Below are 16,060 nucleotides of genomic sequence, written 5' to 3' on the forward strand. Positions count from 1 at the left end.
TTAAGGGCAAAAGAACTTAGTTGGCTAAAGATGGGATACAAACAGAAAGAAAGGCTACTCCAGCTGGGAAAACAAAAGATGTTTGGGATGATGTTGATGAAAGCTTTTTTAAAGTGAGAGGTACAGAGAGAGTGTAAGAGGAAAGCAGCTGGAGTTTTTCCAGGTCGGCTAATGACGCATGGAGCTGCTGACACAGCAGTTCATCCAGCCAGTGCAAGAGAGAGCTGCCTCGGGGACCTGCCCTTTCTCTCAGGGCTGGACCCCAAGAGCCCAGGGTGGGGAGGCTTCACCACTTGGTTTATAAGACTTTTTTTTTTCTTGAGCTCTAATTTAAATGCTCACCATTGGGACACACTTAACTAAAACTCAGCTTAATTTTCCCCTTTTCGGAATTTGTTCCCCTTAGCAGGTATTTAGTTTCTAAGATCAGGAATCAGCAGGGGAGAGGACGTTCATCTGGGTTATAAAATAAAATGAAACGCCTCCACTTTTTCATCCTCAGTTACTCAAATGCCTGGTGCTTTGCTCATGAGGCTGAGAAAAATCCAAACTAGATGTAAAATGCTCACCTACTTGATCATTTACTCTTCCCAGGGACGAAGGGAACTGTGGGCCTTGGTAATTATGTCTGCTGAGTTGTGAGGCTGTGCCTATGTGATCGGAAATGTAAAATATTGTGCATGATGAAATGTTGCATTTTAAACTCTCTTTTTTCATGCTGTTTCTCCAATGGAGACAAGATGACATTTAACACAAAGCTAACATGTATGATGTTCTTCAAATTTATGACTTCAAATTGCAGATCCCATTTAACTGTCTCCCCATGATCAGTAAGTGATCTCTAACCCCTCCTTATGTAATTTCAGTGGGGGGAACTTACTGCCTTTGAAAGTCACTCACTCCATCTTCAGAATTTAGTATAGAATAGACTCTAAGTTTGACAAAGGTGCTTTCCAGATGACAGCAATAGGTTGATGTGCTCATGTCTGAGGCCTGTGCTCACCTGAACCCACACTGCAGAAACTGCCTTCCTATTTATAATTCACATCTACAGCCAAGCTCTTCCCATGCTATCAGTTTTTATGGAGGAACAGTTCAGATGCATTTGTGTTTGGCCTCATTTTGGTGATAATGCTTTACCTCTAGCACACTGGATTCAGTTTAGACCTTAGGAAGAATTTCCTCATACATTTCCAAGGTTTCTACACGTTGGAACAGTTACTATGGGGAAGAGTAGAGTGTGAAAAATGTCCTCTAAATACCTTTCAACATTAGAATTCAACCAATTCTAATTTCTCCATGACAGTGCTGCATATGGCCATGCCTGAAACAAAGGAATGTACTAGCTACCTTTTCCTTGATTACATCAGATACCTCTCAAATAGCAACAGGATGGTCCTAGAGATTAGTCCATCTCAGGGGTCAGCAAACTATGGCCTATGGCCAAATATATTGTATTGCCTGTTTTTGTAAAGGCTTGCGAGCTAAGAATGGTTTTTACATTTGTTAATGGTTGAAAAACGATCAAAGGAAGACATTTTTTGTGACATGTGAAAATTACATGAAATTCAAATTTTTAAATACATAAAATATAGTTTCATTGGACAACATCCATTTATGTGTTGTCTGTGGCTGATTTCACATTACAAGAATAGAGTAAGCAATGGTAACAGAGACTGTATGGCCAACAAAACCTAAAATATTTTATCTAACCCTTAAAAGAAAAACTTGCTAACTTCTGATGTATATCCTCCCCAAGTCTTCCTGATCATAGTGCCTTAAATTCAAATATAGTCTTTTTGTAGTTCATTGTTTATAAATCTTTCTATATAATGCTTGGCATATACCCAATTCTCAACAATGCTTAATGAATAAATATAACCCATAATTTTATTATAAGACAAACAGAATAAGATAATAGACACTCTGAAAATGAAAAACAAGTGTGACTTCTTGTTAGAAAAGCACTGTGCTTATTGATCAAAAGTATTTCTTGATCAATAGGCACAGTTTACACTAAAATGCCTTCCATTTTCTCTGTATGAGATCTGAAACTCAACGGCCTATGCGCTGGTTCTAGATCCTGGCTTGTAATTACAAAGCAAAATCCTCTAATGTCAGTAACAAGACCAGCCTCTATACCTTTTAAGTGCAATCTTCTTGATTATAAGCAGCCACTGACCAAAGACATCAATTAGAGAGGGAGATTTCTTAAACCCTGGGGCAAGAGTTTAGTTAAAAACAACTTGGGAAGTGGTTTAACTCTTTGGCTATCACCCACCCTCAGCACACAACATTCAAAGCAGATCCATTATTTCTTACAGCAGGGAAGAAAATAACTACTCTGAGTTTCTAGTTGGGTAGCTCCTCTCTTCTAAACACCATCACCCCATTTAAAGCCAATGTAGAGGCAGTACAGGTGGGAGATAGATCTGTTTGCTTGTCCCTGTCTTGTTATTCTATTTCAAAATATCTGGCCCTGGTTTTAGAGCATTTGGGGGCTTCAAACCCTTTGGAAGATCACAGACATAAATCCAAGCTATACTTATCCCAGGGGACTGCTATCATCCACCATATCTCAGAAAGAGCCAAGAATTCCTGTACTGAAGCCAGCCAGCTGGGAAGTAGAATGGCAAGGAGAAACCTAGAGAAATTTCAGAAAGAGAACCAAGAAATGGCTCACCCCCACCCACCCCAAATGGAATGAAGCCTGTAATTTACATGCATTTTTCGAGGATGTAGAATGAAAAATTGGAGCAATCAGGTATGAACTAGAGCAATGTGACACTCCTATACACACATTCATACAGTCACTCACTCACTCATTCTTTCTGTTGCCTTTTCTTTGAAGCCTTTTTGATTTTTTTTTTTTTTTGAGTTAGACCAAGTCACTGTCACTCATTCTCAAAGTTCCTCACACTTGGCTTCCTTTCAACCTGTTTGAAATGCAGTAAATATATATGTATATGGTAATGCTATTGCTCTTACTGGCATACTTCAGCCTCTAGAGAGAGCTCAAACCTCCAAGTCCTGAAGAGGAAGAGTTCTGTTGTGATGTATGGGTTAACAAATCGGACTAAGGTATCAGTGGTGGAGCATTTGGTAGGAGAAGCAAGAAAGTTTAGAGCTCTCCCTGTTCCTGGAGAACCCATCAGAGGCTCCTCCTTTCAAGATCCCCCTTGTCCTCTTAGCTTTCTTAGAGAAACCGTTTTTGAAAAATTGCTTCACTTTTTCCTTTCTGCCCATGTAGCTGCTATGGTCACCTAAGCAAAATAAATCCTCCCAGCTCAAATATGGTCTAAACTAGCTAATGAAGAAAGGGGATCAGATAGGTATTTTACACACACACACACAAATCCAATTAGTAATATGTGATGAGACAAATATCGAGATAGCTGAGTTCTGAGACTCAACCCCCAATAGTAAAAAGGTTGAAAAAATTTTTTACTTGTCAGTTGAAGGTCCAAAACCTCCTGTATGCTCTTAAAAGGAAGGTTTCTTTCTATTTGGGAGCAAGGCTAAGTTGACCTACTTGATGAGGTACAGTCCAAGGGAGAAGCAGGAATGAAGGCAAGGAGAAGAGTGGCTGGAGGGGAGGCCCTGGAGCAGCTGCAGGTGTAAGAAAAATGGGTGGGAAAGGAAAGGGGCTCCAGCAGGTGTTCCTGTGGATCCCCTTTAATGTTCATTGCAGCGCAAAGACCAGACTCCCTTTTTCATTTACTCTTGGCTTTAAATTCATTTCTGGACACAATGTTTTGAAACTGAACTACATGGGTCACCAGGTTAATATGAGCTTTCCAATTTATGATTATTTCTTTTGATTATATGTTATTTTTTTGAAGTTTTACCTTTTCTATGTATTCAAATATTTTAAATTATTTTATTGCTTTAATCTGACATAATTATGTCTCTTAACAAAATAAGTGTATTTTCTGCTATTTGGGGGATGAAAATTTTTGTAATTGGTTTATTTTGTGTGGCTATGTGATTTATCTCAACTTGGTATTGTTATGCAAAGGCATTTATTATGGATCTCCACATATTCTAAGGGAAAACTAATAAAAGAGTAACAAAATGTAGTAGTTCTACTACCTAGCCTCTGACACTAAAGTGCTGTGTTATCTTGGACAAGTCTCTTTGGTTTGATAGACATCAGTTTATGCATCTCTAAAACAAGTGAATTGGACTAAGGTCTTTTCCAGAATTAACGTTTGATGATTCTCTGAACAATGACCCCTATGTCAGGATAAGAGAGGTGCCCCCTGAGCACCCATCTGCAGCATGGCCATCCAGGCCTTCGGCTCTTGCTTTTCGCACTTCCCAGCTACCTTACAAATGTCCATGGCCATGCAGCCCTGCTGAAAGCCAAGGGCCCTGCATATTTACTTCATTTAAGAAGGCTGCACAGGATATGCCTGGCTGACATAAATGGTGCCTAATGGGCTGTAAATGACTTTTGACCACTTGACCTTGGTCATGTTGATACGACCCCCATCAGGTCCCCTCCACTGTGGGACCACGAGGATGCCCACGCACCACTTCGTAAATGAAAAGGGTATTTCCCTTAATTGGGTAGAGGAAACAGGGTAATGCGGAGCAGCAGCAAGTCATGCATTTCATGAATGCGCAGCCTGATTGGATGCCACAGTAAATCACCCACAGCTCAGCCCTGTCAATTTTTCTGAGCCACGGCTTTGAATTACTTGCCTAAGCTTCCATTTAGCCCCACTCTAATCCCCGCCCTCACCCTCACCCAGCAGCGTCTCCTGTCATGCTTGCATGATCCTCTACTACATCTTGCTCCTACTTTCTAGTTAAAGATATTTTTCCTGCCATCCCATACAAAACATTTTCTTTCATCAAGATCTTTGTGCAGTACTCAGATTCCCTGAAAAGGTTTTCCTGTGTGATGTTAATGATAGCAACAGTTACAACTACTCTATTACTGCCCCCATTATCACCACCACCACCATGAACTGAGCCCCTGCTATCTGGCTAGCACTACATTACATATTTTATAAACCTCTTATCTCACAGCCAGACTGCCTGAGTCTGAATCTTAGCTCTGTGACTTTCTAGCTTTCGTGACCTTGTTTAGGTCATTCAACTTCTCAATGACTCAATTATCTTATCTGGAAATCGGGAATATCTATAGTACTTATTTGATAGGAATTATATGAGGATTAAATGTCTTAATCTTCTTGGCTGCTATAACAACTGTAACAGTGTGGCTTATAAACAACAGAAATTTATTTCTTACAGTTTGAGAAGATTAGAAGTCCACTGTCAAGGTGCCAGCAGACTCAGCATCTAATGAGGGCCTGCCTGTTCCTCATAGACAGTGCCTTATCTGGCTGCATGATCACATGGTGGAAGAGACTGACAAGCTCCCTCAGACCTCTGTTTTACGCACATTAATTCCATTCATGAGGGCTTTACCTCGTGGTCTAATCACCTCCCAAAGGCCCCACCTCCTAATACTATTACCTTGAGGGTTAGCATTTCAATGTATGAATTTTGGGGATATACAAGCATTCAGACTATAGCAAATGGGAAGTATTTAGAATAATACCTGGCATATAGTAAATTTCCAATAAATTTTAAGTAAAAATGATGTTGATGATGTCTTCATCATACAGATGAGAAAACTGAGCTTCAAAGGGATTATTTACCCAAAGGTTCAAGTTATCTGCTGCTGCATAATTACCTATTCAAAATTTTAGTTGCTTTAAATAGCAATAATCCTATTCTAGTTCATGGTTTTCTGTGTCAGGAGTTTGGGCTGAACTCAGCTAGTCAGTTCTTCTGCTCCACCTGGCATTGACTAGGGTCACAGCTTGTGGCTGGGCTGGAAGGTCCAATATGACTTTAATTACATACCTGGCACCTTTATAGAGGTGTCTGCAGGCTGAGATCAGCTGGGCCCCTATCCATCTCCATGGAACTGCAGGCCCCTCCTATGTGATCTCCCCATCACAATGGTTAAACTTTTTATAAGGCAACTCAGAGCTGCAAGAGGCCATGTGGAAGCTGCCAGCTGAATTAAAGTCTAGGCATGAACCAGAATAAAGTAACTTCTATTGGTCAAAGCAGTCAATGTCCAGCCCATATTCAAGAGGAGGGATGTAGACATTACCTCTTGTTGGGAGGAGCATCGAAGAACTTGTAGCCACCTCTAATCTAGTACACTGAAATCTCATACTTAGCAAATGAAGTTAAATCAGATATTACTTTAAAAGAATTAAGCATAATATGTAGCACCTATTGAGCAACCCAAAATCAATAGCCATTAAAAAAATGGAAACCTTTTTCTCTCTGGCTGCAAATTCTGTGCGCTCAGCCTATGCTCATCTCACATCATGAAGATAACATCCCCAATTAATGCACAGCCTGGGTTCAGTGGGCTTTTATGAAGGACTGCCATGGACATGTCTTATTTCCTAACTTAGGCCCAAATTTTCATGAGACAGGCATCTAACTTTATTTTTGTTTGAATCCCTTAGAGTACCTAAAATAATGCAGTGCATTCAATAATAATTCAATTAAATCATTTAATAAATTTTATTAGTCACAAAACACTAAAAATAAATACTTAGTAAGAGTATTGTTTTTAAGCATGTTGTCCATTCATTCACTCCTTCAACAAATGCTAAGCAGATTAAAAATGCATATTGTATTTATGGAGTTTGTGTTCATAGATACAGAAAATGTTAGAGCTGAGAGGGAATACCAGGATCATCGTGTTTGACACTCTCATTTTGCATAGAGAGAAATCCTGGTCCACAGAGCATAACTGACTGTCTTAGCTGGAAGTTTGCTACATCAGAGCAGAAAGTCAGGTTTTATGACAGGCCACTATTTTTTCCACTAGGTCATCTGACTCTTCCCAATACATAGTAGGTATTCCAATCTTGTTCTAAAGATGTACTGTATGTTTAGGTTAACAGTATATAAGAGTTATAATATTAAATTTGAGTTGGAAATATTAAAATGACTGAATAATTTTATATCTTTAAAAAATGCATATTTTTAGTGCTGTCCCCTGAAAAAGACTCTAAAGCAATGATGACCCAGTAGCAATGAGCATCCTTGGTAGCCAATTAAATGTCCCATAATAGCATTTCCAACAAAGAGAAACAAGAGAGCTTCAAAGAAACAAATAACTCCTCATTTGTGGCATCATTTTGTGCCAGAAAGCAAGAAAACTATCAAAGACTAGCTGGGTCCTGTCAAAAGGACAACGTGAAGGGATTTTCACTAACAAAAGAATTAACAAAGAATGACAACTGCAATGAATTTTACATTACAAGCTCATGGAATGTAACATATATTTAATAAAGGAAAATGTTTTTCTCTCTGACTGCAAGTCCTGTGCACCCTGTTTATGCTCATTTCACGTCATGAAGGTAACATCACTGATTATGCACGGCCTGGGTTAATATAAAATTCCATGAGCTTGGAATGCTACTTTACACAAAGAACAGAAAACACCTAATTGGTCATTATTCCAATTGCTAGAATATCAACTATTTGCTCTGAAACCTTATGAAGGAAAGAATTAAGCATTTATTTTGCCTTTTCTGCATAAGCTATATTTTAGAGTTGCCAAATAGAATGTCAAGTAATGTAATGTTCTTCTTTACAGAGGAATTCCAGCCAATAAAGAATAATGGAATTAGAGAATTGCACTTGTACCACTACTAATGAAATCATGGCTCCAGGCAGATTCCCACTGGGTGTTAAAACCATTAGGTGAAACTTGATAATGGAAGGATCAGGCTGAGTCAGCATTACTAAAAATAATACACATCATAATGAGCTACAGTAAGAAATATGCAGCGCTACCTGTGCAATATTATTGCTTAAAAAGTTAAAACTGAATGCAGTAAAGCCTTTACATCTAACTATTGATTTAGAGGAAATACAGGAGATAGAGGAATCAAATTAAGCAACCAGGAAGTAATGAGCCAATCACAGAATATAGGAGTGTCAGCAGGTCAAGTAGCCTGGTTTCTCCAACAAATCAACTAGAAAAACAAGGTGAGAAAGAAATTGTTCTAGAATAAGAATTGTATATCATGTGTGGATTTTGAATCCTGATTCAAACAAACTAGTTAGAGAAAAAAAAAACTTTAAACAATTGCAGAAATTTGAATATGGGAAAACTATTATGTGATATTGAAGAATTGGTGTCAGTTTTATTATGGCATAGTGGTGATAAAAAGTAAGTTCATTATCAGTTATAACTGTACATCAATGTGAACCAATTCTTTGAATAGTTCCTTTGGATTTTTCTCTTGCATCCATCAGTATCTTTCCAGCATCACAATCTTGACCCCAGTAGCCCTTTAAATAGTGCCTTTATCGACCTCATTTAATTCCTCCTTTAAACCAAACATATTTAAGAATAAATTTGACTTCAAATTGATCATAGTGACTTGAATGGATACAGTTTTATTTTTCTTACAGAAAAAATTCAGAGGTGGGCAGTTGCCAGCTTTGATTCAACAGACAATGAATGTTAGAACTGACATCTATGTTTTGATCTCTTGAACTTTCCTATGTAATAGCAAAACAGCTACAACACTTAGAGCCATCACATCCCTGATCAGGTTGGAAATATGAATAGGGGTGTGCATCCGTAAACCTCTGTCAAAACAAAAACATTTCTAGGAACTTCCTCACTAGATTTCCCATTATTTCTCTTCGGTCAGATCTGAGGGGAAGGTGGGAATGTAAGTCAGGATTGTCATGCCTGTGTTAGACTTTCATAATCCAAGGCCTGGAGATAGGAAATGAGGTGGCTCTGAACAAAACTGGAATTTGCTTAGTAATAAAGAAAGGAAACTATTTGGGTAAGTAACACATATACGATAATTATCTAGATACGTCTTTCTAAAATATCAATGTCATCAGTTTCTCTTTTTCACTCCTGTTCAAAAGTTTTCAGTGGTCTTTGCCTGAAGCAACCTTCTCCAGAGGGCTCTCTGGCATGCTGCTCTTGGAAGATACTCCTCTCACCAAGGCTGGATTATCTACTGCCACAGCTGATTGTCCAACATGCCAAGAACAGAAACTAAGGCTGCTCCTCGATATGGTAACATCACTTAAGGAGATTCAGCAGTCACTTGGTGACGAGTTGATTATATCAAAATCCTTGCATCTTCAAAGGGGAAAAAAATGTTTTAGCTCAACAGAGAGGGACATGTGTTCTAGATGTGGGTTTGCCTTCTCTGCCACACTGCCTTAGCCAGGACCATTCCTTGGGGGTTCTGATCTATTGGCATGATATCCCTCATAATACTGCCTCAGAGCAAGGCACCTGCTTAAAACAAAGGAGGGATGACAGTGGGTATATGACAGTGGGTCCTACACATATGGCACCATCCAGAAGCTATCAGCATTGGAATGGCCTCTTGAAGAGGCAGCTAAGACTTCTGCTTAGAGATGACCCTGTGATGATGGGGTGCCAGTGTTTAGGATGTGCTATATATCTTAAACCAATTACCATCATATGGTGCCCTGTTCCCGAAAGGAAGAATACACAGATCTGAGAACCAAGATATGGAAGGGGTGGCCCCACTGACAATCACTCCCAGGGACCTACATGAGGAATCTGTGCTTCCCATAACCATAACTTTAGGTTATGTGGGTCTAGAAGTCCCAAGTTCTGGAGAGAGACTCAATCAGGCAATACAGGAAGAGTTCCACTGAACTTACAGCCAAGGCTGCTGCCTGAGTCCTTTGGGCTGCCTCTGCCAGTAGAGCAGCAGGTGCAGAAGGGAATGATGATACCTGCTTGAATAATTAAACCTGCTTATTGTGAGGAGGTAGGACTGCAGTGACCTAATGGAGGTGGGAAGAAATATGTTGGGCACTCATGGTCAACTGGGTCACTCAGGCTTTCACTAGAAATTGTCAAGTAGAGCAAATGAGGCCTAACAAGAAAATAATACAGAGAAACTCACACCTACCCCACCCCATACAAACCACTTAGACTAGCAGAAGTTTGGCCAAGAGATAAGGAGAATGTAGAAGGAATGGAGTCATGAGAGTCAGCTACGGCCCCAGGACCAACTGTAGCAGCCACTAACCATGAATCTTAAGCTTTGCTGTAAAATGTGACAATCAAAGCTGAAAGAAATTGTGCCAGGATGAAGGGAACTTAGTGTGAAAGGCAAGGAGATCTGAACAGGGACCAGGGGGGAAATGCAGTCTGAGTCCCACCACATCCATTTTACCAGACTGATGTTCCCTCCCCAGCTGCTGTGTGTGTTGGCTGCTTCCTGCTCATGGCACCTCTTTTCTCCAGAAAATTGCCTTACCATGAAGTAATGCATCCCCCTTCCTCAGGGGCTGGGGAACCACAGCCAGTGTTGGGGAATAAACAGACATAGGAATAAAGCCTTTTCCTCAGAGTGGGGCAACTCTGTGGTGCTGTTTGTGATCCAGAGCTCCTCTTGAGGCCAGGCTGAAACTGGACTCCAGTTGAACCTACTTCCTTGGCTGGCTTCTTGCCCCTCTCTTAGCCTGCTGACCTCACTCTCTGTCTCCTGAGAACATTTTGTCCAACATTCATCTTCTCAAGATTCCCCCTTTGGGGCTCTGTTTTTAGCAAACCTGATCTAAGATACTGTCTGTTTGGGGCTAAATTGTGTCCCCCAAAAAGATATGTCCAAGTGCCAACCCCTGTGAACTTATTTGGAAATAGGGTCTTTTTTAATGTAATCAAGTTAAAATGAGGCCATATTGGCTTGGGATAGTTCCTAATCCAACAACTTGTGTCCTTGCAGGAGGAAGAATACAGATAGACCCACACAGAGGGAAGACTATCATGTTACAATGGGAGCTGAGATTAGAGTTGTTCTGCCATAAAAGGGACCATTGTGGATTGCCAGCAACCACCAGAAGCTAGGGAGAAGCAAGGATGCATTCTTCCCTAGAACCTTCAGAGAGAGCATGGCCCTACCAACATGTGGATATTGGATTTCTAACCTCCCAGTTTTAAGCCACTCATTTAAGACATTTTTGTTGTGCCAGCAATGGGAGCCAAATACATTGTCATTGGAGGCCCAACTTAAATTTCATTTCCTCTGTGAAACTCTCTCCCTGCTGAGTCCTGCACTGTTGACACCAGAATCTCCACCATAGCACCAGAAGCACACATTTTCCCCTCCATTCACTGCCTCTTACCACTTGCAGCCTGGTAATACATCTTCACTGTTTGTAGGTGCTAGACTATAAGCTCTTGGAGAGCAAAGACCAGAGATGATACTTATGCGACTTTCCCAGTTTAAGGAGTCTCTTTAGTTAGTACTATGTTTGTGATAGAAAACTATAAAGATATTTTATTGTGCATTCCTATTTTAGCAAACACTCCCCATGAATAAGAGATAGAAAAAAAAAATGAGAATCATTCAAAATAAACAGTTTTTCTGTCTATATGAAAGTTTTCATTTCATTTTTGTGTGTTGGACCACTTTGGCTGGTAAGGAGGAAGGTGTGTTAGAGCACTGACTGACATAGTTAGGGAGATGTACTTTTTAAAAAATGTGGGCTGGTAAAAGTATTGAAAAATGCATGGAATATTCTTAAAAGTTGGTCAAACCAATATGATACACCAATTCTACTCCCACATATATATCTAAGAAAAAATGAAAACACGTCCACGAAAAGGCTTGTTTATGAATGTTTGCAGTAACATTATTCACAGTAGCCAAAAAGTAGAAACAACCCAAATGTTTACCAATTAATGAATAATTCATAAAATGGAATATTATTCAGTAATAAAAAGAATAAAGCACTGATGTATGCAACAACATGAGGAAACCTTGAAAAAAAAAGTTGGATTTGTTAGCCTGTTTGCTTAAAAAGGTGCTAAGACTCTTGGTATTCTAAAGTCATCTCATTTTCAAGGCTCATGTTCTTAAATTTCTCTGGAAACTGAAGCATATCTAAAACAAATACAGGTGAGTGGGAAAAGGTTATTTATAGATTTAACTGGAAACCAGAAACATGCTGGGCTCAATTTCAAACTCTTTGATTTTAGCATCCAACAACATTTATTAATTAAGGAGACATTCACATTCTTTTTAGTGTTCTCAGTTCGCATCTGGAATGTTTCCTTTGAGAACAAGTGTCCCACAGAATGCCAGCGGTCTATTAGGACTACATTTCTGGGACTATTCTCTTCTGATTAGACTGTTCTGGGAGGTTAGTGGAAGGGAGGCAACAAAGAGAGTATTGCTAGCCCTATAGAGTAAAAGATTAATAATATCAATAAAACAATCTCATTCTTGGGCGCTGTTGGAAATTGAAGACTTAGTATACATTCTTCAAAAACAATTTGTGAGACTGAACTTCAGGAAAGGAATTCCCTGATCAATGTGAATAACGACAAATGTTTTAAATTTAACATTTTTGCCTGGTTAACTTAAAAATAAGTCCTAAGAAAATTAAGTATTAAGTTTCTTTTCTTCTAAGTTCCCAAAGGACAGGTGGAGATGATTTAATTGTAAATGACTTGGATAACTTTAAATACAGTAAGATGGCCTATCGTCAGAGTTTTGATCTGGAATACGGCAGATGATGAGCAGAATAAAGGCAGGATCACTTACTGACATATCCAATTTTATAGAATTAAAAATAAGAAACCCATTAATGATTTTCCTGGAAGATTTATTTTTGTCCCTTAAGGCTATCTTGTGTTCCTTCTTTTTCTTAAAACACATCAAAATGTTAGCAGAATGAGGACACTGTTCTTCTGCCCTAGATGTCTTATATTCAAAATATTCAAATGTAAAATCGGATCAAAAAAGAGGTCCCGTTTGAGAAGGCAAAGAACATGAGAACATTTAGAATATCTAGTGTCATTCTACAAAAACCTTTTCTTTCCTCTTGAGAGCCTTTGATACCCTGCCCTGGAAAACCAATACACATTATTGTACAACTTGATAACGTGTGCATACTGCTCTGTGAGAAATTGGCAGAAAAAGTAAAGGGAAGAAATAATACTCGTAGTTATAAAGGAAAATAATAAGGTCACTGCAAGCACAATTTTTCTTTTTTCCAAGTCTCAGTACCCATCATCTTTCTAAGATTGGATTTCATTTGCACTTTAATACTGGGTGGGAAAACTTCACGTTAGTTCTATCAGCTCACCTGCCTGTGACAATCTCAAGATCTTAATAGCTAGACCACCAAACAGGAAATAGTCTTGCAGATCAAGTTTTTGAAGCTATTAGTCCACAAACCTTGCTTGCCAAGAATATTTTCCGAAGCCTGTACAAATTTACCATTATACTATATAAATTTAAGACAAATATTTTGTTTATGTCTTTTTACATACAACAGAAAATAAGATGTATCTCAGGGCAAATTAATTCATTTGCATGTATCTATTTGTTTATTTGCATTTTATTTGTTTATCATTTATTCCTTCAACTAAAGTCAGGAACTGTGCTAAGTGGTGAAAACGTAAAGTTGAATAATCCATTTTCCTTCAAAGAGTTCTTAGGCAAGTAGGTAGGCAACCACTAACATATAATGTGATGCACAAAGAGATGCATCCAGTTCTAAATAGGCCAAAACAGCTCCACCCAAGTGGAAAGAAACATTTAGAGCCCTTCAGAACCACTAGGACAGTTGGCTCTGATCTCAGATAAGTGGAGAAAACAGATCCCCACTCAACTGGGAATTTGTTCCTCTGTGCAACTTTCTAAATCTTTGAAAGCCAAGTTCTTCATTTTCTTTCTTGTTCTCATTCCAAGAGCAGGTAACATTGAGTTTGCTCTGCCTGAAACCCCTCTTCAAAGTGTGTTGATATTTCAACTGGTTTTAAGTAAACCTCAGTCTTTTATTTTGTTTCTTTAATGCTGAGCGGAGGTGGGGGAGGACAAGGACTGTATCTCTTTCAGGAATGTTACCTGCCTGTGAGCAGAGCCACTTGCTGCCTACATTCTGCTTACCTGGCCTTCACTACCCATGCAGCTCTGGGATCGCTTATCAGGTAAGAGATAAAAAAGGCAATCAGAGCTGCAGCAGCAAACTGTTTCAGCTATCGAGTCTTGCTCCAGTTAGCCTGATTCCTCTCAAGCGTTTCTTCTGTATCCTTCCCACACTCACTGACCCCTCAGCTCCTGGTCTCCAAGTTTGTTTCCTCATGCAGTTGGTCAGTGGCTCTGCTAGTCTTTACTCCCTCATTCTGATTATGGACAAATATGTATTACAGACTTTCAGCCTTATCCTGGCGTTCAAATTTCTCTGACCTTTATATTTTACTGCCACTTTCCTAGAACTAGATACCTTCCTTGTTCTCAGGGAGGGCTAACAGCATAGTGGACTGAATGAGGCTTTGCAGATAGACCTGGGTTTACTTCTTGACTATAGCATTTCCTAGTTGTGTGACTTTAAGCAAGACCCAACCTCTCTAAGCCTCAATTTCAAATACTATTACCTTACAAGCTTTTTATGAGGATGAAATGAGATAACAATTAAAAAGCACCTAGCATATAGTACAACCAATTAACAGTGGCCTTTTTATGATTATTTTTGTATACACCCTGCTTATAGCCAAGGCTGGCCATGCCTACTTCCTGGGGAGTATATCCATTCACTTGCAGTATGCAAAGAACTGTGCAAAATCCTGACACTATAACAGTGATACATACAAGGTCCCTGTCTCAAAGGAACTCTTGGATCTTTTGGAAGGGACAAGTATGTGCATAAATTATTATGACACTAAGTTATAAAATGGCAGAAAAGAAGATACAGTGCTTTGGGAATACAAGAGATAAGACTGTAGCATGCAGCTCACAAGAGAGAAATATACCTGTTAAGTTAGAATTCAAAAAATAACAGTTGTGCAAAAATTTTGCCCTCTCCACGTACCAGAATCTCAATAGGAGAAGCCCAGTTAGCACAAGCATACTTATCAACAATGAACTATAAAAGGTACACAGTAATCCCCACAATTTCCTGAGAGTATCAGTAAGGGTTTGGTTAGAAAATCAGAAATCATTCTAGATATTTCAAGCAAGATGATTTTAATTCATGGAACTGGATACTTACAAAATTATGGATAGAATTGGCACAAGGGCGATCAGAGAAGACCACTGCTAGATCTCAGGGGTGCTGTTAGCTTTAAGGAAGTCAAGAAATTACAGGAACAACAAGAAACTGCTGACAGTACCCACAGCTTTGAGCTGGGGTTTCTCTGAGGTTGACACAAAATCTCACGCCTGCCTACTGGTGTTGGAAAAACAATAATACAACTTCTGCTTCTGCTCAGCCTTCCAAATCTCATGTGAGTGCCTACATTACCCATGCCTTTATTTTCTGATGCTTTGACATCTTGGGACCTTGCTGACCCAAGAGGCACTACCCCACCCAGGGTTAGCTAATTCCTCAAGATAACAAACAAATCTCCTTTAAGCACGCCTTTTATGAGCAAGCTAGCCAATCTGGACTCCATACCAGAACCACCTACTTTATGGGAGTCTCCCACTCTGGGTTGCTAGCTATCTGCCCTAATCACTCCAGGCCCAGACACCAGACAACTAAGGACAGCCTCTACATCCCAGAGCCCACTGAAATTATTCACAGTAGCCAATCCTAAACCTGCGTGCCCTACCCCACCATGGGTAGGGTAATTTTACCATGGAGGAAACTGGTATACACTATCTAAACTGAATGATTAAAGTGAACTTCACCATTAATCAGACACATCCCCACCTGATATCATCCAATAAGAATAACACCATCACTTCTGTGATATTCTTGCCAAAGATGCACAACTTGAATTCAACCTCAAGAAAACGTTATATAGGCCAGTGCAGTGGCACAATCCTGTAATCCCAGTGCTTTGGGAGGCTGAGGAGGGAGAATCACTTGAGGCCAAGAGTTTGTGACTATCCTGGACCATATCGCAAGACCCTATCTCCACAAAAAATAAAAACAAATAGGCTGGGCAAGGTGGATCACACCTGTAATTCCCGTACTTTGGGAGGCCAAGGTGGGCAGGTCACCTGAGATCAGGAGTTTGAGACCAGCCTGGCCAACA

At 39.6% G+C, this 16,060-nt stretch overlaps 1 protein-coding gene across 5 annotated transcripts in view; it reads left to right on the top strand.

Annotated features, from left to right (window-relative positions):
- PLEKHF2 (pleckstrin homology and FYVE domain containing 2) overlaps nt 1-11,432 on the top strand; it is a 720,359-nt gene extending 708,927 nt beyond the window's left edge. For all 5 annotated transcript variants that reach the window (XM_064384418.1, XM_064384421.1, XM_064384419.1 and 2 more), the window contains 2 exons: nt 8,944-9,097; nt 10,794-11,432. In XM_064384418.1, the coding sequence (XP_064240488.1) occupies nt 8,944-9,097; nt 10,794-10,811 (172 nt within the window). In that variant the 3' untranslated portion in view covers nt 10,812-11,432. The remainder of the gene's footprint in view (nt 1-8,943; nt 9,098-10,793) is intronic.
- The last annotated feature ends 4,628 nt before the right edge of the window (nt 11,433-16,060 follow it).

Source organism: Aotus nancymaae, unplaced genomic scaffold, assembly GCF_030222135.1.
Source record: "Aotus nancymaae isolate 86718 unplaced genomic scaffold, 86718_ANA_hifiasm-v0.15.2.pri h1tg000036l, whole genome shotgun sequence".
NCBI lineage: Eukaryota > Metazoa > Chordata > Mammalia > Primates > Aotidae > Aotus > Aotus nancymaae.